Genomic DNA, 25,026 nt, shown 5'->3' with positions numbered 1-25,026 from the left:
TGCCGCCCTCATGATCAGCTCCGTGCAGAAGCTGGTGCTGTACGAGACCAGGGCTGTAAGTAGCGTCTGCCCCGCCGCCGCTCCCGGGGGGCGGGGAGGAGCCCCGCCTGATGCCCCCGCGCTGCCGTACTGCGCCTGGGGCAGAGCGGCAGAATGGCCCCGCTCCCCAGGTCTGCTGGCTTGGCCCCGTCCCCGCTCCGCAGTTCTGCTGGCTTGGCCCTGCCTCGGCCTGCTACCTTGGCTGGCCTGGAGCTTGTCACAAAGCTGTTCTACACCTTTCGCTGCTGTTGTTGGTTTTTGGGGTTTTTTTGGTCACAAATCTAAAACATACGAATTACCGAAAAAGAATTTTTTTCATTCTTGCCTTCCCCGTGTCTCTGCCTTGTAACATGAAGGAAGAGCTGGTTTCTGGCCCAAGTGCTGTTAGCGTACCCAAGTCTAGAATCTGTGGTGGTGTGCAGCGCTGTGAAGCGAAGCCCCCGTGCTGCCAGGCGGCGGGAGTGGTGGCTGATGCAGCGCGGGTGCTGCAGGCTGCCAGGCTGGGGAGTTGAGGCCTCACACTGCTGCTGCTGTTAGTGTTTGCGCAGCTCCCTGCTTGTTCTGTTGTGTGGCTTTTGTCACTCAGCCAGGCTAACGGTGCTGACTTATGCCCTGGTGAATTAAAACTGGACAGCTGAAGTTGTCCAGAATGAAAGAATTAAGGTTTGAATTAACTACTTGTTTACTACTTCTGAGAGATTTCAGTTCTCATCATCTGAATGGCTTGTGGAGCAATTTCCAGAGTTTTCAGTCTGACCTCTGGATGCAAGCTGTTCAAGATTTTTAGTGTTCCTTAATATTCTGTTGCAGAACCTGCTATTCACAGTACTTCTTGCCATGGGCAAAGTGGACTGGAGCTTTGAGTGGTAATTACTTCTTTAGCCATGTGATGAGCACCATGTGTGAGTCAGAATCTGATTCTTGCTGTAAATAACCTGAGATAATACCACTGTGTTTATCATCCTTCAGCTCCCAATCAAACTTCTTTGTGTACTTTCTCTTGTTTCATAGCATATTGTTTTTTTCATTTGAGGTAGTTTTGTATAGAGTTAAGTACCATGGCTTTAAATGCAACAGTTAGCTGTAGTTCTAAGTTCGGATGTTACCTGTAGTGGTAATAGAAAGATAGTTTATACACTGAAGTCAGTGTAGGTTCTTGAAAACTTACCAAAATGGCATATGTAGGCTGAAGGGAATGCAGTTTGGCCTGCATGAATAGTCCCATTATAAAGAAGAATCCGACTTCCAGCATTGGTTCTGTCAGAAGTAGGTTTGTGTTTTTGTGCTAGTTCCCGGTTTAGCAGCCTATGAAACAGAGGAGGATGATAAAGCATGCAGAATTATTGGTACCAGTAAATGGAAAAAATTGAAGTTACTCTTGCTTTCCAGAATGTTACGTTTTTTCCTATGCCTAAAGGAATTTTGATGGCTGCCTTAATCATTTTTCTCAGCATTGTAGGAAAAGGGTGTTTGTTGTTGTATTTTCAGTGAAATTATTGTTATATGGGAGGAGGGCAATGGAGAAATACGATTCCTGAATTACTGAATTTGGTGTTTCTTGGCTCACAACTCATGCTGCTTTTCAGATAGCTGAGATTTGACTTTTTGTGACTGGCACACATGGATATCTGGCTTACTTCTCTCTGAGCTGTAAGGCTCAGTTCCTGAGAGACAACATGCTATGTACAGGGACATTATTAGGCTTTAGGATTCTGTCAGCTAGCCACAGTTCTCTGGGCCTCTCAAGTTGATCCTGTCAGTTCAGAAACCACAGTCTTTTAAGTCTGGCTAGTGGTGTAGCTGGCAGTATCTGCCCGAATGGACAGGTTTGCCCGGGATTTGCCATGTTCAGAATTCAATAAGGGGCAGATCCAGCAGTCCTGATGACTCCAGGAGGCAAGATGGTTTTGATCAGCTATGAAGGGCAGTGGTTTGTGGATCAGCGCGTGCCACTTGAAATGTCTCAGCTGAGTAATGGTGTCTCAAAGCTATTTCTTCAGTCACTACTTGTGCAAGATGAAAATGGGAGTATTTTCCCTGAGTGTGGTTATGTTCTTACTTAAAAAATGTGAATTGCAGCACTTTGAGTTTTGATATTCAAATTCTAGTCTGTTTTTTCAAAAGGAAAAATGCTATAGGAATAATTTTGGTGTAATTATTTGAACAGAGTTGATGCACTTAAACTCAGAGACTAATGTAGGTTAGAAGGGACTTTTGGAGATCATCTAATGCAGCACCCCTGCTCAGAGCAGCTTCAACAGGAGCATGATGCTCAGGGCTGTGTACAGCTTAGTTCTGAATACCTCCAAATATGTAGATTTTACAGCGTCTTCAGACAATGTGTTCTAGTGCTTGACCACGCTCATGGTTTTTTTTAAAAAAAAAAAAGAGGGGAGGAGGGAGAAATTCCTTATATTAAGTTGGAATTTTTGCATGTTTCAACTTGTATCTGTTGCTTCTTGTTCGTCCACCCTTTGAAAGAGTTTGGCTCTGTCCTATCTACGCCTTGTTGTTAAATAGTTTTAGACAGCAGTAAGATCCTGCCAAAGCTTTCTGAAGGCTGCACAAACCCAGTTCTCTCAGTCTCTCCCAATGCATCATGTGCTCTGTCCTCCTGATCATCTTGGTAGCTCTCTGCTGGACTCACTCTTGTATGCCAATGTCTGTCTTGTACTGGGGAGCCCAAAACTGGACTTCAGACTTGATCAGGTCACAGAGAATTTGAGAGGGAAATTTGCTGTTACAGCTGCTTCAGCATCAGGTTGGGCTGCTGACAAAAGTTCCCGCTTCTTCTCCCTGAGGTACCCCTCATGCAGACTCTGTTGCATAAAATCTCACAATCATGCAGCTGCCAGCTGTGACAGTTGCTGATATGATGGAAGCATCACTGAGACAGAAAATTGAATAGCTTTCTCCTGGTTTAGATTACTCTTCTGATTTCCCTCAGGCCATACACTTGCTAGACACAGTGTAGGTGTGGGGGACCTGGAGTTATATCAGATACAAGGTAACATGAAACAGTATCCTAAGATTCCTCGTGGAGACCTTGAGTGGACAAGGAAGGGGTGACTTAAGTTGTCAGAGTGGGAGGAACAGTGGCGTTTATGCTGATCATACTGCTTATTCCTGTAAAAGCCCTCTGTGTTAAAGCAGGAAGAGATGACATGGATGAGAAAGTGGAAATGGTTTGGGGAGGGGGGTTGGTGTTTGTTTTTTCTTTCTTTTGGAGTTAAGAATGCAGTAGCATTATGTAAGTCAAACAGGAAAAACTCTGGTAGTGTTATTGGAGTCAAACAAGAAAGACTCCAAGGCCAGGTTAGAGGGGGCTTTGAGCAGCCTGGTCTGATGGAGGGTATCCCTGCCCACGGCAGGGGGGTTGGAACTGGATGGTCTTTAAGGTCACTTCCAACCCAAACCATTCTATGATTCTATGACTCCTAATGGTGAGGAGAACTGAATTCACAGTGTCAATTGAAGCAACAGAGAGCAAAAGTCTGTATTTTCTATCAATGTTTATATTTAGGGTAGTTGCTGAGACCTACCTTTTAAACTGATGCTTTGGGTCAATAAATACCACGGAGATGGGAGTTGTACCTCCTGTTTGTCCTGGGAGTTGAAGGCTTGTTTAGAAGTAGTCAGAAAAAGGAACTGAAACAATTGTATTCAGATCAATGGCAATTATCTTCAAGTTCATGCATGTATTTCCTGCCGAAATGCACGCCAGAGGGCGGTAAAGGCATTTCAGCAATATCACTAATAAGAGACAAAACGTACTGTCCTCTTCTTCAGGAGAAGAGGAAATGTTTGTATCACCTAAATGAAGCCCACCTGGAAGCTGTACATTAGTTCGTTGGAAATTATCATTCCCCTGAGGTGGTTTGACATTGAATAAGTCAATTTGTGCCATCTCTATAAAGACGTATCACTTGCCTATCTTTCAGGATATTATGAGGCTTAATATTATTTTATTCTAATCAGATTCTTCTAGAGTTTCCATCTCCACAGTATCCAAATGACTTGCACAAGCTTATTAAGCAATGTGACTAGCATAATTACCTGTAGATTTTTCTGCCCTTTTCCCCAGGGAAAATTATGTGGGTTTGTTTTTTTTTAAATTTAACTTCCGAAAATAATTTAAACTTTTTTTTTATATTAACAAAACCAAGGTTTGCTTATTTAATGCTGAAGTCAGACTGTGGTCAAATTGGAGAAACTTTAATGTAGAAGATGATTTCACAGAAAAAGTTACAGAATTTTTAGTGAATTATGAAGCGCACTGATTTATATAGATGGTTATCTGATGCATTTAAAAATGTTGAAAGTAGTGAACAATCTACTGGGCAACCATTAGCTGTCATAATTTTCTAGCTAGAAGCGGCTGTGAAATTCAGTCTCTGGAACGGTTTCATTAGCAGAAGATGGCCCCTCTTGGCTGACTGTCCTATTCCCTCTGTAATGGTGTTCCAGGAATGGCGATGATGTAATGGAGCAGAAGATGGAGTTGGGACAAGAGAAGGAGTTTGTGAAACTCCGGAAAGCACTATTTCTGTCTTATGTATCTTGATATACTGCCAGATGTATGGGCAATAAAACACAGAAAGTTAAACAACTGGTGTATGTGGGATCTGAGACCATTTATGAGTATGGCAGATACTTGGTGGAATAGCAGTGATGAGAACACCACAAGTTTTGAAAGGTATATGCTATTCAGGCAGAACAAAAATGAAGTTCAAAAACGGTAGCACCACACTGCATGTGAAAGATATGTCTTCAAACGTCTGCCTAAGTTGTTTTGGCAACATATGTTCTATTTCTTTTGTCTTGTGTTGTCCTGGGTGTCATCATGTAGTCACTAGATCAACAGGAGAGAGATACTTGTATAGATTTGGTTTTGTTGTGAATCCACTTTTCTGGATGAAATGGTGTTGAGGGATTTGTGGATAAATGATCACAAATTTAAATATAATGGAAGGATAAAGAAAAATAGGTATTTTCAAAATGAAGCTTGTTATGACCCTAAAACTAAATGAGTATTTTTCCTTGTTTAAAGTGATAATTTACTTCATGAGCACGAAGGTACTGAACTAGTGGTGAAGATAAAATGAGTAACAAGAATGAGGTTATGAAAAAGGAACAATCAGTGTTGAGGTAGAAGTAAAGGTAAATATATTCAGCATGCAAATGTAGGCATACTAAACAGTGGAACGACTGTAAATATTTTCAAGTTGTTCAAGTCAAGGGTGGTGCTGTAACTGGAACATGACAAATGGAATATTTAATCCATTCTGGAGTCCTGTACATAATTTTCTGTGGGAAAGTGATTGAAAATCAAGGTAAATGACATAAAGTGCAGTCTAGACTTACAAAGATCCTGTCAGATTGACCTGGTTGTTTGCACATCTTCATCTAAAAATTACGATGGCCTTGTGTATTTAAACTGAATCTTCTACAGCGGTGCAGTGCCACAAGGAAAATCTCTGGCTTCACTAATAGAAGTTTCCAGACTAAACCTGGAAACAGCGTGTTTCATCTCAGGTGATGGTTGAAGGCAGAGTAGTATGAGGAAGGCTGCACAGTTTCTCCTTGTGCACTGTTCTAATGAGAAAGTACTTTGGTCAAGGTTGTCCATTTGTCTAAATGCAGTGGCTTTGGTGTGGAGTGGAATAGTTTGAGACACTTGGAAAGTGCTTCAGTTGGTTCAGTTCAACTTAGTAATAAACAGAGTAAGAGAGTAAGGATAGAAACTCCCAGAAAGGTTACTGTAGCTTACCTGTGGATTCTACTTTTGTTTACTATAATGATTTCTGTTAATCAAAATAGTTGTAAATAGTACCATGCATTTTAGCTTTGATTAATTTTACAATTATATTACAACGTCAGGAATTACTTTATTTGGTGTTACGTGCTCAGTGTTGTGTTTGTTTGGTATTTCTCTTTATTCTTTCCTAGTATTCATGTGATGGCAAATTTAATTGTGGAACATGTCACTGGTATGGTTTTATTTGTGCTCCATATCATCCAGTAAGACAGACTTACTTATTCATTAGATGCATAAATTAGGTAGCAGAAGCAGCTAATGCCGAAATGTCGTCTTTTGTTTAATTTTTGCATTGTTAGTTTTCTGTCATGTTTGTTTTCATTTCAGATCATGAAGGTTGGATGTGAAGTGGCATATCATGCTGTTTTTTGAGTAATTCTAGGTTTGTTGATTGTTAGCTAGTCTTGAAAATTTCCCAAGTAGAAGTCTAATTTTGGGTTCCTAGTTTTGAGGACTAGTCCAAATTCAAAAGTTTTTGCAGATGTTTCCTTCTTTATTACTTCCACTAGAATATCCTCTAACATGCAGTGGGTAAGATTCCCATTTGCCAAACAAGAGATTTCCCATTGCCTGGCTTCCTGAGAAGGTGGCTTCTTTAAGTCCCTTGATGCTGGGTTTTGACATTGTTCTCAACTGACCTTCCTTAATACATTACAAAGCCTAGCTTTCTAACTGTAAACAACCCCTCTAAATTAGTCCTTAAAGTACTTCAAAGAGAGCTTGTTAAGTACCATTCATTATGATGGTTGGTACCATAGTCTGCAGATACAATTACTTCTCATCTAATCTAACTCTGATGCTGTTCTAAGCAGCAGCAGCGCTCAAAGCTGGCACTGTAGCTGTGCATAGCTCACTATAGCAGCTGCCAAGGCAATGCAAGTGATGCATTCCTCATGGCGCTTCCTTATGTTTTTATTGGTCCATTAAAATGGAAATGGAGAAGCATCCAGCTGAACTTTCTTAGTAATAGCATTTGCATCTCTGTCAATCTCTCTCTCTTTCTCTTCCTGTGTGTTGTGTCATTGCCGTGTTCCAATTTTAAATGTGGTCTTTGGTCCAAGCTCCTGTTTGGACAAGCATCTTGAAGTTGTACTGTTCTGTATTTATTCGCGATGATTTATTGGTAACCATAGGTGTCACTTTGGGAAGAAATTATGCTCATTTAATGAGCTGGACATCGTGGGGTGATCACTGAGCTGCATTGTGGTATTATGGCCTATTTAAAATTTTTTAGCTTTAATTAACAATTTTCTACAGATAGAGAAGCAGCACTCTTAAAATGCAAACTACCTTATCATCTGTGTATTACAAATGAATAAGATGTTTCCCTCTGCCCATTCACATTCTACTGCGTAAAGAAGAAGGTGGTATGATGGCATGGCCTAAGCAAGTGTCTGTCGTGGTGGCTTGGTGTTTCTTGCTAGTGGGTGATACCAGCGGAGGAGCTCCATCCTCCACCTCTGTGCCATTCGGTGCCACGCAGTGAGGGCTCCAACCCACTCCCTGTCATTGTGATTCCCCTCCTGGGAAGCATGGATCTTTGCACTGGGGGATCTCCTGCGGAGCATGCCCTGAGGGGGTAGGCTGGGGAGCCTGGGCTGTGCACAGCAGCACATCGCTGCTGAAAAAATCAGTAGGAAATAGTATCCTGTGCCAAAGTGCTGCCTCAAAGGCTTCAGCGAGGGAGTGCTGCCATGGCATATGACTTTGAAGGGCCTTCTTTACTATCTTTTGGGAGTAAACAGCAAAAGTTGCCACTCCATATGAGCTGGGATATCAGAATACGAGGTGGAGCCAGGAGTTGGTGATGTTTCCTTTTATAGCTCTTGAAGTTAAGTATTTTCTTTTTTAGAGATTACTGACTACCTAGATGGTTTTGTGATTTCAAGGAAGCTGAAGAGGGCTTTAAGTTCTTCTTTCACCTTAAATATTTTGACAGGAAAGATGTTTCTTAACATCTAATTGTTATAAATTATGAAATTCTGAGATTTGTGTGAATGTTATTATTGATTTCCTCTCCCACATCTTAAATCTATGTGACACTTAAGAGCTGACTGCATAGATCCACATGAATTTGCCATGCTTTCCTACTAGGCTGAGCATTATTAGGGAGTTACACCTTGCTGTGTGGTAGCACGACACTGATTTAAATGATTAATAAAGGGAGAGCTGCTTATGGCAAGTCAGTCCTGCAACGTGTGCTTACTGTTAGTTAAGTAAATGTAGAAGTTAATTTATAGTTTGATTCCCGTAAGTGAGAAATGGACACATTATATGTTTATCTGTGGTCTCTTTCATATTTTAAATGAGAAGTAAAGCTAATATTTTTTTTAAAAAAGTAATATTTTTAACCAGCATGGCTGGTCAAATTAAATTTCAGTGTTGTGGAAGAACGTTGGTGGGAAGTCTATCATGGCAAATAGAAATAAAAAATGAAGAAAACTTGCAATACTGAAGTACTTACAATTTTTCTGTGTTTAGTATGGACTAGGAAAGACCAGTTGGCAGAAATAGCAATGGACTACAATATAGCAACAGTAGTTTTATATCATGAAAAGTTACAAACTCGTGTGTATAAGCTTTTGTTTTCTTATTTGCTTTGTAAAGTTTAGCAGTAATGGCTGGAGCAGGGCATAATTAGATGATACCTGGTGTAAGTTACATTTTTTTTTCTCTCTAAACAGGTTTTCACTTTTCTTCAATTTTAAGTTTTTTTTCCTCCTTGTACAATGGAGAGAATGAGGTCTTTTAAGTTATAAAGTCTGATTATACGGCTATGTACCTAAGTTATTGATGTCTAAACCAGTTTATTAACAGTCTATATGGAATATTACATATTTGATGTTAGTTGGAATGAATGTAGTCTAGAAACTATATAAATGGCATTGTTGATGTATTATGTTACAATGGGCTTTGGTTGCTTTATCTTGTACAATATTCTGAGATTTGTTTTTTTTATGTAGCGGTATTTTCTTGTTGGAAGTAATCCTGCAGAAACCAAATACCGTGTTTTGAAAATAGATCGCACTGAACCAAAGGATTTGGTTATAATCGATGATAAGGTGAGTGCCTCTCTATTTAGGTTGTTTTCAGTTAGTCCAAATAATATGGTCTATGTTGAGCTGAATTTAAATATTACACATTTAATCTGTTTCAACAAAGGTATGTTACAGAATCATAGAGCCATATAACAATTGAGGTTGGAGGGGATCTGTGGAGATTGTCTAGTCCTACCCTCATGCTCAGAGCAATGTCAACTAGATCAGGTTGCTCAGGGCCATGCCCAGTTGCATTTTAAATATGACTGGAGACTTCACAATCTCTGTGTTACATGTTCCAGTGTTTAACTATTATCACAGTAAAAAAGCCTTTTCTTATGTTCAAATGAAATTCCCTGTGTTTCAGTTTGTGCCCATTGCCTCTGGTCCTTTGACAGGATACTGCTGAGAAGAGTCTGCGTCAGACTTCTTTAATCCCTTCTACCAGCTATTTGTACACATTGATAAGATCCCCTCTGAGCTTTCTCTTCTGCAGGCTGATCAATCCCAACTCTCTCAGCTTCTCCTCGTATGTCAGATGCACACAGTATTAGCATGAAAATGACTAGTGGTGGTATGGTGGTGGCCACAAGATCTCCAAACTGCATGTTCACTTTAATGAAATCTTCCCGAGTTTTTCAACTTACTATGTATATGGTCCTAATGGTTTTCTTATGTCCAGCTATGGTGTTCTAAGTACAAACTACATTTAATGGCTATCTAGTCAAATTTTTAGTGTTTCTGTTATATCTGAAGCAAAATAAATAATATATCAGTAGCAACAGGAGTTTTAATCTACACAATAGAATAAGACTTGATTCCTTTCCAGGAAGTTTTGGTTTAAAATCTTAACACTTAAGATTCAGGAATGTTTGAATTCACATGTGATCATGACTATTTCTATTGCAGTGAGAGTTTAATTTTGTGCATAAAAAGCTTGTTGTACTTGTTGATAGGACTGAAACAGGAGACAGAGAATGTAAAGCAGTTGTTTGGTTTATTTTATGTTAAGTAAACTCTACTATTCTCTGACATAAAGTAACATTTAACTACCAAAACAGTAACTTAAATGACTTTGTTTTAAAGCATGTGTATACGCAGCAAGAGGTGAGGGAACTTCTTGGACGTTTAGACCTGGGAAACAGAACAAAGATTGGGCAGAAGGGCTCTTGTGGGTTATCTCGAGCTGTCTCTGCTTTTGGTGTAGTAGGTAAGTGTTTTCTTTGGTTTTATAAAATCTTTTATTTCTTAAGGAGGTGAGGCTTACTATGTCATGCTGTATATCTTTCTATCTCCCCTTGATTTTTTTTTTTTTTTAAATGAAGAGGATTGAGAGATTTCAGTCTCAAAGATAAGTAAGTTTCTATGTATTTTGTGAAAACAGGTGGCCAGTACAGGGGTGAGAGTTGTGCTGTAACTAGTCTCTTCTTTGTCACTATGGGAGAGATCTGAGAAATAGCTAAGCTCTAGAAGCTTGGTTGAAGGTATCATCAAACTCAGCTGATTGTGGGATATAGATCACATGGAACCTTGCCTCCTGAATTCCAGAGCTCACAGAATGCTTTTTTAAAAGTGCAACAGAAGTTGAAATCCTTTGTTAGGTTGTGTTTCTTCATTACACACTATTCAGAAAGATGACTTAATTTTTTTAAAATTAACTTTTTGCAGTGACATATTTAAATATTTCTTTTTCATATTTGAACAAGTATAACTGACTAGTATGTCAACTGAATTTTGAAATGCTGATCAGCTGTCCATAATTCTAGACAATAACTTCAAGGATTTAATAGCTTCTAACTTCATCTAAAAGTCACTACTTCCCTGCCTATTGACAGATACTGAGGTTGATGGATTGGTGGGTGATGTCTCCAAAGTAAATATTTGTGTGCTCTGACAGCCCCCAAGACAGTATACTTTGTGCTTTATTTGCATCAATATACACTTGGACATCTAAATGCAAAGCTGCAGAGGAGGTGAAGAATACAATTACTTTAAAAGATGCTCCTGAATTCTGTATAACAACCAAAACATAAGAAAATATTATTAGTATTCTAATCTCAAGTGGCAGGTTAAGCAAACTTTCTTCTATATTCTCTTTGCCCATGAAGCATTTTGGAACTTAGCAATGGATCCACTTTTCAGTAATTCCTCAGATGAGGTTTATGTTCCTTAATAATTTAAGAGTATTAATAATATTGGCAGACCTAAAGAAGCTTCTAACAGTCTTGCAGCGTTGGCTTTTTTTGCAGAAGCCGTCAGTGCTGACTATCTAAATATGTGATGTATATTCGGTTGGAAAGTGGTTGTGTTCAATGAAAATTTTGCATCACAATTGTGTGTTTGTATGTACTCTTTACAACAGGAGAGTTTCTGTTCTGTAGCTGGACAAATGTATTGGTTATCAGATACAGTGTACTATTTCTAGATTTTCTTTTTTTAGCAGTAACATGCTCTCTTAGTGATCTTCAGATTATCTTGAACTTCTAAAGTATATGCTTTAGATGTCTTCCATCTTGATTCTATTTAATCATATCTGTACAAACATGTAATTTGAGGGAATGCAACTGGTTGTATATTTCTGCCTCCTGGGTCAGGTCAGGGCTATTTTTTGTAGAATTGGAAAGGACGGCTTTGTTCTGCTCTGTCATTTTTTTGTTAACCAGAGGCAGTGCGTTCAGTGCACTCAGAATGGGAGTGCTGATAGGCTAACTTCTGGTTCGCTGTATAGTGTTAAAAGTAGAAGTTGCTTTTAAATGGAGAGAACCAGGCGAAGGGGCAAGGCTGGGTTCCTTATCAGACTTCGGTATAACACTTGGTGAAATTCAAAAGATAGAGACTGTTCACGTAAGGGATTTTGGTACCTGGAGGATACAGGAAGAACTTTGACTGCTATTTAACAACTGAAATTCAATAGTCTGGCTGCTTCAAATGGAAGACTTTGTTTCTTATTGTCAGCAGGGTCTGCTGTCCTTGTGCAGATGAGACTGTTTTTCCAAGGGGGGCTAATAAGGCAGAGATTGCAGTTCATTCAGTCACGTTGCAGCCTCCAGCAGTGACAGGGAGGAAAATGTGTACTTTGCTCATCCTTCTTCTTTAATTTATAATGCAAAGCTAAAAGAACTCAATATAAATACAAGTAAAAATGTGAATTGTGAGGTTCCCCCCCCCCTCCTTAATGTATTTGTTGACAGTGCAGCAGTGACTGAGTTTCAGGCTCTTTACTAGTAGCAAACCGTCAAGGCAGCTACCTCCAAGAGCTAATTCATGTAACTTATTAGTTATTAAAACTTAGTACTGCTGTATTACAGTATAGACAGTATTAGAAATAAATTTGGGTTCAGGAGTGGTTATGTATTTCTATTTTTAATTTGAATTTATACATTCATATTGTATTTAAAGGTTTGTTACACTTTTTCCTAATGATGTGTAATAGAGACGTCCAAAGAAGCAAAGAAGTATGGCTGTGCCCTGTAGCATTAGGGAATGAGGGGACGCTTCAGAAGCTGCCTTTTTGTAGTCAATAAAGCTGGACACTGCCTGTTCTACTTCCTTAGCCCTCTGGACTTCAGCAGGGTCAAGTGTTGGTATCTGAGAGGAAACAGAAAGAAAGGATTACCCCTAGTTCTCTGAATGGCTAATCTGGGGGAGATGCTGCTATAGACGGGGTACTTAATTCCCTGCTGTTAAGGAGAGAGGGCACAAAGATGCTGTTGTACCCTCAACTCCTTTTGCTGTTCCGTGCTCCTCCCCAATAGAGAATACATAAACCTGAAAAGAAAATTTGAGATTGGGAATTTCCTTGCCCTGGAAAATTAGCCTTTTGATATCTGAAATAATTAGGGTATGCCTTGCTCTGAACAACAATTGTCTTATAAAAAGCAAATACAAGTATCTTAAGTAGACAGCAAGTTACTCTGAATTTTCAGTATCTTAACTCTACTACCTAATACTAAAAATATGCACAATGAAACGGGAAAAAAAGTAAAAACTATGTACGTCATGGGTCAACACTTACTGGGGGTGAATTGTAAGACTCTGTGTCTATGTGTGCATATATATATGCACATTATACATATAACTTTAAGAAAAAACAAAAATTCTATGAAGTCTTGAAACAATTCTGGTACTGTTTTTCTAAATACATTTGATCAAATCAATGCAAACATCCAACTAATAGCATTTTAATGCTGTTTTAACAGGTTTTGTCAAGTTTTTAGAAGGCTACTACATTGTGTTAATAACAAAAAGAAGAAAAATGGCAGATATTGGAGGTCATGCAATATATAAAATAGAAGATACAAATATGATCTACATTCCAAATGACTCTGTAAGGGTCACTCATCCTGATGAAGCCAGGTAAATAATGGTTGTAAACAGTGTGTACTTTTTGAATATTTTCTAAGCAATGGTGAACTGCAACTAGAAATTTTGATCATGGATTTCATTCTGTTAGTATGTCATTCAAGCCATTTTATCTTAGTTGATGAATCAGTTTGGAAGAACGGAGAATGGGCCACAAGTTCTGTGGCCTCTAACCTGAAGGGTAAGTACAACCGTTACAGTCCTTCAGAGCTTTTTGTCCACATCTCCATGTCACCTACATGTCAAAGCTACATCCTAGCAAATGTGCACCGGGAAGCATCCAATATAAACATTGTTCTTACAAGGGCAAAGTAATGCTTATACCGATTTATATTGTTTGGGGTACTGTTCTTTTGTTAGTAGCTCTAGCATCATGTTAATCTCACCTGAAGAGATCTTTTGTGCCCTTCAAAAAGCTCTGAGTAGATGACTTAATGATTCTGTGCTGTCAGAATCTTGTGAATGTTGCTGTTGTAAAGGGTGATAAACTGACCCACTGGTAAGTTTCGCTTCTTTTTTCACTTCTGTCACTTTTTTTCTGAAGAAAGAAATTTGAGCCTTTGCTCAGCAGGGAACCTTGTGTGAAATGTGCAACTACATCCTGGTGGTGTTTTTATCAGGGTGGGGTAACTTTATGTCTATGAAATACCAGGCAAATGGTGTGAATAAACTGCTTTTCAGTCTACCAAGTGTGAATGGTCAAAAAGTGATGGATTATGATAAACTGATGTCAGATCAAGCCAATGGTAACTATTAAAAAAAGCTTCCACTTTAAGGTATGACTGATTATAAACATCAGTCTCCCCTCGTAGAATGCAGCAGACCATATTATCTGACCTATATATTTGTGGTGTTATCCATTTTATCGTTCATAGACAGTATTACGGTATGTTCTGAGAATTTGCGAGGATATGACATGTTGAACTGGATACTTTTTTTCTTGTTCATTTATTTGAGGATAACTGTGAAAGTCTTTAATTCTTGTATAGTATTGTTAGGAGTTTGCTTCTGTAAGTCCTAGAGAATTTGACCCACACATGTGGAAAATAGAATACAACTTTATCTACAACTGCCTAAAGAAATAGAATATGTATGTGAGTAGACACTGGATTAAAAAAAAAACAAACACGCTATTTAATTTATTTAATCTAGATGCTGACATTCTAGTGGAATTACCTGTCAAAACAATTACAGTAAGATAGGAAGGGAACATATGGCAAGAGTCAATATTTATATGTAGTTTAATTTCTGGCATCTTCTGAATGACTTCTTTGGGTCTGTCTGGTTAAACTAATAATTTTCTGTTTGACTTGAATTATTTTGCTAGGTATCTGAGAATCTTTCAAAATGTGGACCTTTCTAGCAACTTCTATTTTAGGTGGGTATTAGTTACTAATTTCTTTTTTAAAAAAAAATGTATATTTAAACTTGCTATAAGATTCTGCTTTTGGATTTTAATACCCAAGAGCTTTAGGTTGGTATTCTAGGGAAATAAGACATATGATCACACTGCTTGTCTGTGTCTTTTGAACCTGCTTTCTCCTTCAACAAATTGATTAGGAACATAGTCTCAATGAAGCTAAAAACTATAGAACTCTTAGTGTCATGGTGGAAGGTAGACACTGAAATTACTGTTTCCACTGACTGTTCAGCCTTGCCAGATTATGCAGAAGTTCTCTCTTTGGAAAAGTATTATATTTCAGGGGGTTTGCTTGTCCTGTCAATTTTTCTTTCTTGATCTTGATCATTTTCCAGGTATAAAGCTTTACCTTGATTCAGAAACAAAGATAGAGAAATAGGTCTTCACCTAAGATACACCTTCTGTAGGGTACATCTTTCACAGGGCCTTCTAGACATTACCAATTCTCTTGCTTATTGTTTCATAAATGCCATACCTAAGACAAGTTTCTGTGCCCCAGCTACTATTACACATGAGATTTTTGGGACAGCAGAAAAATGGGGGAAATGTAATGATAAACCTGGCAGTAGTAGTTAGAAGACTTTAAGACTTAAAAAACTAAACAAAAAAACCCCTCTTGCAAGTACTATAAGGTATATCGATCTAGAAGATGCTCCTGCTTGGAAAATAAAGGCTTTTTGTCACAGCTTTATCTGTGAAGACAAAACCTACCAAAGTTCTTAAGTTCAAAGTGTCTTAAGATGCATCTGTACTGCAGTGACAAATTTGAGGACAGATACAGTTTTTATGGAGCAAATTTTTGGCTGTTTTGAGTTCAGGTAGCAGAGAGTAGTACTTAAATCTCAGAAAAATGAAGTTGTGTATTTATATGGATATTTCTGGTGTTATAGCTATTTTTGATCTTTGAGACTGCTTCTTGGGACATAGTGAATTAAGTTTGTTGATATGCTTTGTTCAAAAGGCATGTTCAGTTTTCAGTTATAAGAACAATATAAATACAATTTCAGATATTGTACTGTAAACAGTTTCTATGTTTGTAAAGCTTCTTTTGGACATCATTTGTATCATCTGCCATTATAGAATCAGAATCTGTATATCTTGTTTAAAAGTCTTTTTTTAATGGATAAAAAAGTACTGTGTTAAATATCAGTACAGATGGAGAGTAAGGGCTTTCAGAAAAGTTCTGTGCATCTACAATTATTAATAAATGTTAACTGTCTATCAGTTACAGCTATGATCTGTCTCACTCCCTTCAGTATAATCTTACTGTTCTGAGAATGCCGCTTGAGACATTAAAAACTGAAACAACCCAGACCCGACAAGAGAGTTTTGATATATTTGAAGATGAAGGACTTTCAACACAAGGTGGAAGTGGTAAGGAAATATGCCTAATTAAACTAATGTTGTTGATCATGAGTATGTTTAGAATATGTTCCACTTCAGTTTACTTTTGAGAAACATTCGGGTCTTCTGTATTGATCAGCAGTCTTATAACAGTCGTCAGTTAATAAAAGATTATGTAAAGTGCCAGTTACAGACAGTTGAATTTGAACAATGCAATTTCTAGAGGTGATTAATCATTGTTTTGTTAATTTACATTGCAACTCAGGAAGATAATTGAGCATGCTGACGTTTTTCAACAATTGATTATTTGACTCCCAATAGGAATGAATTACAAAGAGTAGGAAGCAATAACTGATGAAGTACTAATAAATCTTATTTGTTTCATGTTGGAAAAGATTGATGACAGAGGAATTGTATGAAGTTAGTATCAACTTGATGTAGCAAGTGCTATCAGGAAGTCTAAGAAAAATGATTGATTTCAGTTGAAAACTACAGCCTTCACTTTGGATCTAACGTATTCATAAGAGTGAAGATGACCAGCCAGACAGGAAAACTGTTTTCTCTCCCTTTTGCTTCATGCTCTAACAAAAAAAGTTTCCCCTGAAATTCTTGATGTTGGATTTCATTCTGTTGAAGTTGATGTTTTTATGTTTTATTGCCCCATGACTTCTACTAATTATCTGAATGCTTGTCAAAAAGTTACATTTTAATTTTTTTAACTTTTTGGTATTGTATATGTGACACTACTTTTTTACTTGTTTAATCATGAAGTGTTGGAAATAACAGAGCTACCTTTGGTTCATAGTGAATATGTTGCTGTAAAAGTGATCTTAAACAGCTGTGGAGATTCAACTAGCCATCTTTAGGTAGTAATAGAAAATCATGCCTTTTAAATACATCACTGATAAGCAAAACAATAGGATAGAGGAAGTCTACTACTACTTTGCTTAACACTATGAACTTGTTACGGAAGCCAGCCTAGATGCAACATCTGGATCTGTGCTTGTACTGGTTATAAAGAGGCTCAGCAGCCTCTCTGCATTACCACTCTTATCTGTAGTTACCTGCTGTGTAACCTCTGTTGCACAGAAAATATAATACACAGAGAAATATGATACAAAAATCCCACTTGTCCTAAAGTAACTTCGGTTCTTTGAGATAGTGTGAATTGCATGACTCGTTTTCCATCTCTTCTAACCCAAAATGAATCGTCTGAGGCACTGAAGAAGGAATTATTGGTCCTGATTTCTGTGCCTCCAAAGGGGACGCTGAAGGTCTGACAAGCATGTAGTTAAAATACGGAAATGCCTGAAACAACCCCTGACCCAAATTTATGCAAGATAAATGTTGATACTCTTTGTCCACCCTTTTGGTTTTGATCCTCTTTCATCACAACACCTAGAATAGACCTACACTGACTACAGCTCAATGATAACGAATGTTAGATAAGTAACTAATCATCTTTAATACTGGACTTACCATGTTAAATGGTTGTAAACATCTATCATACTACCATTTAAAAGTCTAAAAGTAATGCTGTATATAGTATGCCTTAAATCTGATGGAAAAATTGAAAGATAATCAAACAATGTATTTCCTTTTTAAGAAAAGCTATTCCCTGTGAGTCCAAGCTTTGCTCCAGCACCACCATGTCAACTAGACCATGGCACTAAGTGCCACATCCAGTCTTTTCTTAAACACCTGCAAGGATGGTGACTCCACCACCTCCCTGGGCAGCCCATTCCAATGCCTAACGACCCTTTCTGTGAAGAAATGCCTCCTAATTTCTAGCCTGAACTTCCCCTGGTGCAGTTTCAGACTATGCCCTCTTGTCCTATCGCGTGTTGCCTGGGACAAGAGGCCGATCCCCACCTTGCTACGCCCTCATTTCAGGCAGTTGTAGAGAATGACCATGTCTCCCCTCAGCCTGCTGGTAGGTGATTGTGGGAGGTTTGGCAAGTTCTTTTGTCAGTTCCCTCATTACTCTGGGGTGAATCTTATCAAGGCCCATAGACTTATAAGAGTCTAATTGGCATAAAATCACTAACCATCTCCTCCTGGATTATGGGGGCTTCACTCAGCTCCCCGTTCTTAACACCTGGCTCTGGGGGTTGGGCATCCTAGGACAACTGGTCTTGGTATTGTAAACTCGGGCAAAGGCGGCATTGAGCACTTCTGCTTTTTCCTCATCCCCTGTCACTACACCACCATCTGCATTCAACAAATGATGGAGAGTCTCCCTGACCCTCCTTTTGCTGCAAATGTATTTGGAGAAACTTTTTAAATTATCTTTAACTTTTATTATCTTTAAATTATGTGAGAAGAGAATTGACAAACTTTTTGTAGAGGACAGGGCTATGCGTGATCTTCCATAGCCTAATAGGTAACTCCAGAGCTGACCTAGAATTGAAAAGCTTATAAAGTCCTCCTATGAGAGTATTTTTGCCTTAATTGGCATTCTTGACTTGATTTATTTCCATTATTATCAAATCCTCAGCTGCTACCATGCAGAGATCTGTTTTCAGTACTGGAAGTATCAGAAACCTGGGCATGGAGGCGCTCAAATGCTACAATGACTGGTAACCATTGAGAAATTGTAAATCCTCATTAAGTGTTGAACTTCAGCATGTGCTTGAAGTTACCTGTGTTTGGCAAACTGCAAGACTGCAAGTAAATGATATGCTGAGTTGCAGTCAAGAGCAAATCAACATAAAGGTCCAGGGACCTGGGTTTTAAAACAGTCTAACGCAGGTAAGCTTGTTTCTTAATTGTTAATGCATTTTCATTGTAACAACTTCCTAGGTGTATTTGGGATTTGCAGTAAGCCTTATGAAAAATATGTGTGGAATGGCAAGCTTCTGGAGGCAGTAAAAAATACTGTTCATCGTGACTGGCTGCTGTATATTATTCATGGATTCTGTGGGCAATCAAGTATCCTTTTACTACTGTAACAAGTGTTGGGTTATCATTTGTTTGTGTTGTTTTTTTTTTAAAGTTTGAACATGTGAAATACATTGAATTATTTCTTTGTCATGTAAATACTTTTCAATTTTAGAATTATTTTCATTTTTTTCTTTTCATTACTTTTCTAGGTTTTATGCTAAATAAGAAATATGGTTGTGTTCTTGTAACAGGGCCCTGACACCGGTAGACTGCATTCTCAGTAAGGCACTGTTTGTAAGCATGGGGTTTAGTAATAAAGAACTTGAGAGGATCTTGATGCCTAGCTTTATTTTTTCACAGATATTTGAGGAAGGGGAGAAAAGCGAAACAGAACTGAGTTGCTGACATAGAAATGTTCTCTTACTAATCTTCTGTAAAACATTTTTTTAGTCACCGAGATTTGCAGAAATACTTGTACTTAACTCTGGTTCTGTTGAAAGTGATGATAGAACTTCAGACCTGCTGTGTGAAGCGAGTTAAATAAACACTAGAACATCTGAAAATCTTTTTTCCTGACTATATATTATTTAAAATGGGTAAATGGATTTGCGTACATTGTAGTGGTAGGAGGAAAAGCACAAATGCCTATCACACTCCAAAGAAATGCCATCTTAACATCTTAGTTGATAAGAATTTAGTATATTACAGTCACTCTAATCATCAACAGTATCATGTTAGTTTAAAAGCCTATCAACAAAACATCTGGGGAAGTAAATACAATTATGAAGTTAAGGTTAGTGGTGTCTGCAAAATTTAACTTTGCCTTTTCATGATTGTAAAGCTGCTGGTCTTTGGCTTAGTCCCCAGACAGAAAGCTAGATCTGTTTTTTATATACCGCTATTTCATCTGTGGTTTTACTTAAAGTAGTAGCTGTGGATCTGACTACCAGCATTATGCCTGCACCTGCTTAGTGAGTGACAATAGTCTTTGCTCTAGGTATCTGATGAGCTAATGTCTTCTTTCGTCTTTCTTTTGCCTCCCTTACACTAAGGAAGCAGTGATAGTCACGCTAGACATCTGGTTCTATCTTTTTTTTGTTTTTAATAAAAAATAAAAATCCTAAAAGAAAGCCACTACTGCATCTGTAGCTGTTTGCCTCTGGCTTTCAGTTGTTGTTACTTAAGTGGTTGCAAATTTATCTACTTTTCCAGACAAATAACTAGAAGGTGACTAATATACCTGATCTGAAAATAGCAACTTCTAGGCTTTAATCCCAGTATTCACAAAAACAGTATTTGTGGCTCAGGGTGAATCTTATACTTATTTCACCTCCATTGTCAATTCATGACATAGAAATACTTCTCTTCTGTATGTTGTGAAAAGTGGTTGATGTATTGTAATGTAGATTCCCTTTTCAAAGTTCTTAAAAATGATTGTTGAAAAGGGCAGTGCTCTTTCCCATCTGCAAATAAATTTGGAAGTGATACTCATCACTGTTAAGGAGATTTTAGGAAATTAGATGTTTCAGTTTTGTATAACTTTTTTAGAATTTATTTTCGCTTACGTGAAGTAAGTGAATGAAAAATTGCATGTGACATGTCAACCTTAACTTCTCTTTCAAGAACTGTTAATATACGGTCGCCCTATATATGTCACTCTGATAGCCAGAAGATCAAGCAAATTTGCTGGAACACGGTTTCTGAAACGAGGAGCAAACTGTGAGGTAAATTAAATGTGATTTTAGGGGTTCCCCCCTGCTCCTCCCAAAAATATGAAGGTTTGAGCTTGACTCACTGGGGAACTGAAATGTTTTAGACGGTTGTTAGGGTTTTGGCTGTAAATTATGCTATTAGATAATGTTTTCACAGCTGTCATTACATTTTTAATTGAGATAATAAAGCTGTTCTTAAAATAAAAAGTCTTAGCCAGCAGTTCTTTTTTTCATACTCGGAGATAATGTTATTTACCAAATAGAGGAAAAAAGTCAAAATCTGATAATATACATTTAGGGACAAATGGGAATTTAATCCTCAGTGATGTTCTCACTGCTGTGATTTGGTGTCTTACAGTTTAATTGTATTCTGTAATGAATAGTTCTCTATAATGCATGCAGCTCTGAAGTGTGGTATCTACCTCCTGTATTTTTGTTTGTTTTAGGGAGATGTTGCTAATGAAGTGGAAACTGAACAAATACTTTATGATGCTTCAGTTATGTCATTTTCTGCAGGGAGTTACTCTTCCTACGTTCAGGTTCGAGGATCTGTCCCTCTGTACTGGTCTCAAGATATTTCAACTATGATGCCTAAGCCACCCATAACATGTATGTACAAGTTCCTCTTTGTGGTAGATTATGGTTAGTGCTATGTCCTAAAGGAAAACCTGAGAGAGTATGTGAAAACTAAATTTGCAAAAATAAATTAATTGTGTATGCATTTGTTCTTTGGGAAGCCATATTTTAAGGTAAATCAGTGTTCTTTATAATAAAATAATGGCATGCAAACATTAAACCACATAAAAAGCTGAATTTGTTGAAAATGAATAGAAAAAACCCTCTGTCTTAGACTTTACTTTCAGAAATGGAATACAAAAAACTTCTGTTTGAAGATGTCAGCTTTCTTGTGCTTATTTTGTATACAAAGTTAGCTACATTTATTGTAGTATTGTGGATAAAATTGTGAACCTCTTGAAAATAGTGGAAAATGTCTGGGCTAAGTTTAATGGGGCCAGAATAATTGCTCTTTGTAAGCATCCCGTGAAAGTTTTGGTTAAGAAGTTGCTTCCAATTTAGAAAAGGGAAGATTTTTTTTAACACCTTTTGCATGAAAAGAAGGGAAAGTATGTATCATTACTATTAGATAATTAGTATGTATTTTGTGAAGAGTACTTTTAGAGCAAAATGATATAAGTGACTTTACAGCTCGCTTAATACCATCCTGAATATATGTATTTGTTGCAGTGGACCAAGCAGATCCTTTTGCGCATGTTGCTGCTCTTCACTTTGACCAAATGCTTCAGAGATTTGGCTCTCCCATTATTATTTTGAATCTTGTGAAGGTACAATATTTTGAATATGTTCTATGTGTTTTCTAATTTTTAATACTGTGCTTATTTCTGTAGAGTTTCTGTGTAATTTTGGTTGTGTTGTAAACAATATTACCTTATAAATTGAATATTTTCTTTATAAATCTCATCTTACACAGTATAGTACATAACTTTCTAACTGCTTCCACTACCGCCTTTCAAAAAAAGAAGTTTCCTATGTTTATAGAGTTCTTCGAGTACAACAACCTTGCACTGTTGTTTTCAGGTTTTTGCTATTACCCCTTAGATGTAAGTCCAAATGAATTTGCCACTAAATTTAATTTAGCACTAAAAAATACTAAAATAGTATGATTCCATGCAAGGTGAAGTTTGTAGGTTTCTTGGCACAGATGCCTGAGTTATTTTAAATATTACAATAAAGACTTCTCTTCTGTTGTTTGCTCCGTGTGGTAAAGTCATGGAAGTATGAGTGGGAGAGAAAACCGAAGCATCTGATGTTAGCTAATGGGCAGTGCCATTGGCAGCAGGGCTGGACTAATGGGGAGAGCTTCACAATTGCTGCAGTAATTTAATTCACTGCTGTGTGAGAGGCTGTGGTACAAAGCTTGGATTCTGTGTGGTGCCGTAATTTTGGTTATTACATCTTGTATTTGTGTTGGTTTGGTTTGGTTTTTATTGCTCTGATCCAGACATTTTCTGTGGTTGTGTCTGTTTCCACATTTGAAGTTAATATATTATTTTGTTTTGCTAGAATCATATCTTACTTCTTTCTAGTCTTAAAAAAACCTCAACATTTAATTTATTATGTTGTAGGACTGTATTTAGTAAAAAAAAGTACCTTTTATGTGCATGTAGGATCTGTTCCCAGTATAAAAAAATAAGGAAAATACAAAAGGAAGCCTTTTAAAACTCTAAGTTGTAATAAATGGCACCTAGATAACCTATTTTCTATTTCTAGAAGCTTTTCTGTGTAGGAGTGCTTTTCAGACTGTTCAAGAGTCTGTTGAATCAACTTAGGATAGCATTTGTTGACAAGAAAAAGATTTTATCTCTTGCAGCCATACCTTTCAAAAGCCATTGTTATAGTGTGAGTCTAGGCTCACATGACCTTGACACATGAATCATTATATGCTTTTATTCACAGTTTTTTTGATACAATGGCTGAAAATTAATCTCTTTCTTTCCCTCTCTGTAGATGGTCAATATTAAGATGCTAAACTTTATGTTCTTTTATTACTTTATGTACCACTTCAAAAAAAAAAAAAGCGAGGGTGCGGAAGCCCCCAAATCTAAACACCTTTTTTTTGGATGTTGCTCTTGCTTTTACAGAAATGCTAAGCACTTCTATCTCCAGTACTTTTATTATTTGATTCCTTAAATGTTAATGAAATATAAATCTATGTCCTCCTATATCTGTCTATCCTAGAAACTCGTTAACTAGTAATGAATGCATTAGGCTTCCTTTGGGTCTGTTTATTTCGGACTGCTGTTATATATTTAAAGTAGTTTGTGTAACATAGTTTGGATGAAGTTGAGAGAAAAGCCATACTAATATATAGGGTGCCAAAACATATGCTGTATTCAGAGAAGGGCAACATAATTCTGATTTTTTAAAATTGTTGTAAAGCTCGGAGGTGGGAGCTGCTGTTTCCCATCTCCTGTCAGTAATGGAGAAGAATTTGCTTAAGTCCTCTTGTACCCCAGAATTGAATGGAATACTTTCCTTTCTGCCTGTCTTTTTCCTTCTCTTTGTCCATTTTATCTGTATTACCACTTTTGTTTCTGTGTGCTTTTCTTTGCTCTTAGAGGATTCCATTTTTCAGCCAGTGATTATGCACAGTTGAAACAGGTGACTTTTACAACTAATACAGATCAATTGTTAAAAACCCAGAATGTTTAGATTTTTCTCTTCTGTTCTTAATTTAATTGTCCTAGTTATGAAGAACTGCCCACTGTTGTGACAGCTTCCACTTTTAATTTCCGTTATATACATATGTATGTATGTATATGGGTTATGTACATTTGATAATGAAAATTGTAATGTTAACTTCCTTTTCCTTTTGCTAAAGGAACGTGAAAAAAGAAAGCATGAAAGAATTCTTAGTGAAGAACTTGTTGCTGCTGTGACATATCTCAACCAGTTTTTACCCCCAGAGCATGCAATTATATATATACCCTGGGATATGGCCAAATACACAAAAAGGTAGAAAACGTCCTTCTTTGTACTGGTACTCTTAGCCATGATACAAACTGTATGCTACTGAGTGTGTTGCTTTTCAGTTGAATGTAGCTTAGGAATGATGGGAGAATTTTATTGACATCTATGGACAGAGTAAAACCTCAGCTTTTTGAAAGATTTTTAATGTTTTCTGTAGTTACTTACCAAAGTAGAGCAAGGCCTGAAAGCTTTGAAATTCTCTGAAAAGAGAAATTTTAGAGAAAAGCCATGAAAAAAGCTATCAGCATTCACTTTTTGTTTTGAATTAGTCAAAACACTGCATTTTGTCAGGTGTTCCATTTCAGTCATTGAATTTATTGAGTTACAAAATTTTGGAAAACAAGGGGTTTCGTATCAATGAGTGTTTTCCATTTCCTCTTCCAAAAGGAAATGAGGGCATTAACTTCAATGTTATAAAACTTCTAGATTATTAGAATCATGTATCTTAGAAAGGCAAATATATTCTGTAACGTTTTATGCTATAATTTTGGACAGTAGAATGCTGTACTAGGATCATGTGAAAAGTATTAATGTTCTCCTAAATGTAGAAATATTTACAAGGCACAAACATCTTAAATCTACAGGTATGGATTGCTATTCTTAAGCAACACACAACTTGTTTGTAAAGTTCTTGATCTGCATATGTCTACTGTATCTCTTAACACCAGAAGTTCTAGAAGAATGATAAGAATTGTTGGATCAACTTTCAGGCATCTGCTACTATATTAGTCTGAGTGAAGCAGTGGAAAAGCTGGTATGGTTCGAAGGGCAGGAGTATATTTAATGTTTGTCAATTAAATTTTTATAAAAAAGCTTTGGAAAACAATCCTTAGTTGCTGCAATTATAAATTGGTTGATACA

General features: G+C 37.3%; 1 protein-coding gene across 1 annotated transcript in view; it reads left to right on the top strand.

Annotated features, from left to right (window-relative positions):
* Window positions 1–7: 7 nt before the first annotated feature.
* Window positions 8–25,026, top strand: part of FIG4 (FIG4 phosphoinositide 5-phosphatase) — a gene marked incomplete at its 5' end in the record, with an annotated part of 53,124 nt that continues 28,105 nt past the window's right edge. Inside the window, 11 exons of the mRNA XM_009696060.1 lie at window positions 8–55; window positions 8,821–8,919; window positions 9,982–10,105; window positions 13,095–13,251; window positions 14,585–14,635; window positions 15,903–16,051; window positions 18,824–18,952; window positions 20,528–20,628; window positions 21,063–21,225; window positions 21,862–21,959; window positions 24,017–24,150. Coding sequence (XP_009694362.1) covers window positions 8–55; window positions 8,821–8,919; window positions 9,982–10,105; window positions 13,095–13,251; window positions 14,585–14,635; window positions 15,903–16,051; window positions 18,824–18,952; window positions 20,528–20,628; window positions 21,063–21,225; window positions 21,862–21,959; window positions 24,017–24,150 — 1,253 coding nt within the window. The remainder of the gene's footprint in view (window positions 56–8,820; window positions 8,920–9,981; window positions 10,106–13,094; window positions 13,252–14,584; window positions 14,636–15,902; window positions 16,052–18,823; window positions 18,953–20,527; window positions 20,629–21,062; window positions 21,226–21,861; window positions 21,960–24,016; window positions 24,151–25,026) is intronic.

The sequence above is a fragment of the Cariama cristata genome, unplaced genomic scaffold (genome assembly GCF_000690535.1).
Source record: "Cariama cristata isolate BGI_N322 unplaced genomic scaffold, ASM69053v1 scaffold5510, whole genome shotgun sequence".
NCBI classification, from domain to species: Eukaryota; Metazoa; Chordata; class Aves; order Cariamiformes; family Cariamidae; genus Cariama; species Cariama cristata.
The sequence above is the reverse complement of the archived record's forward strand: the minus strand, read 5'-3'. Positions and strand labels throughout refer to the sequence as shown.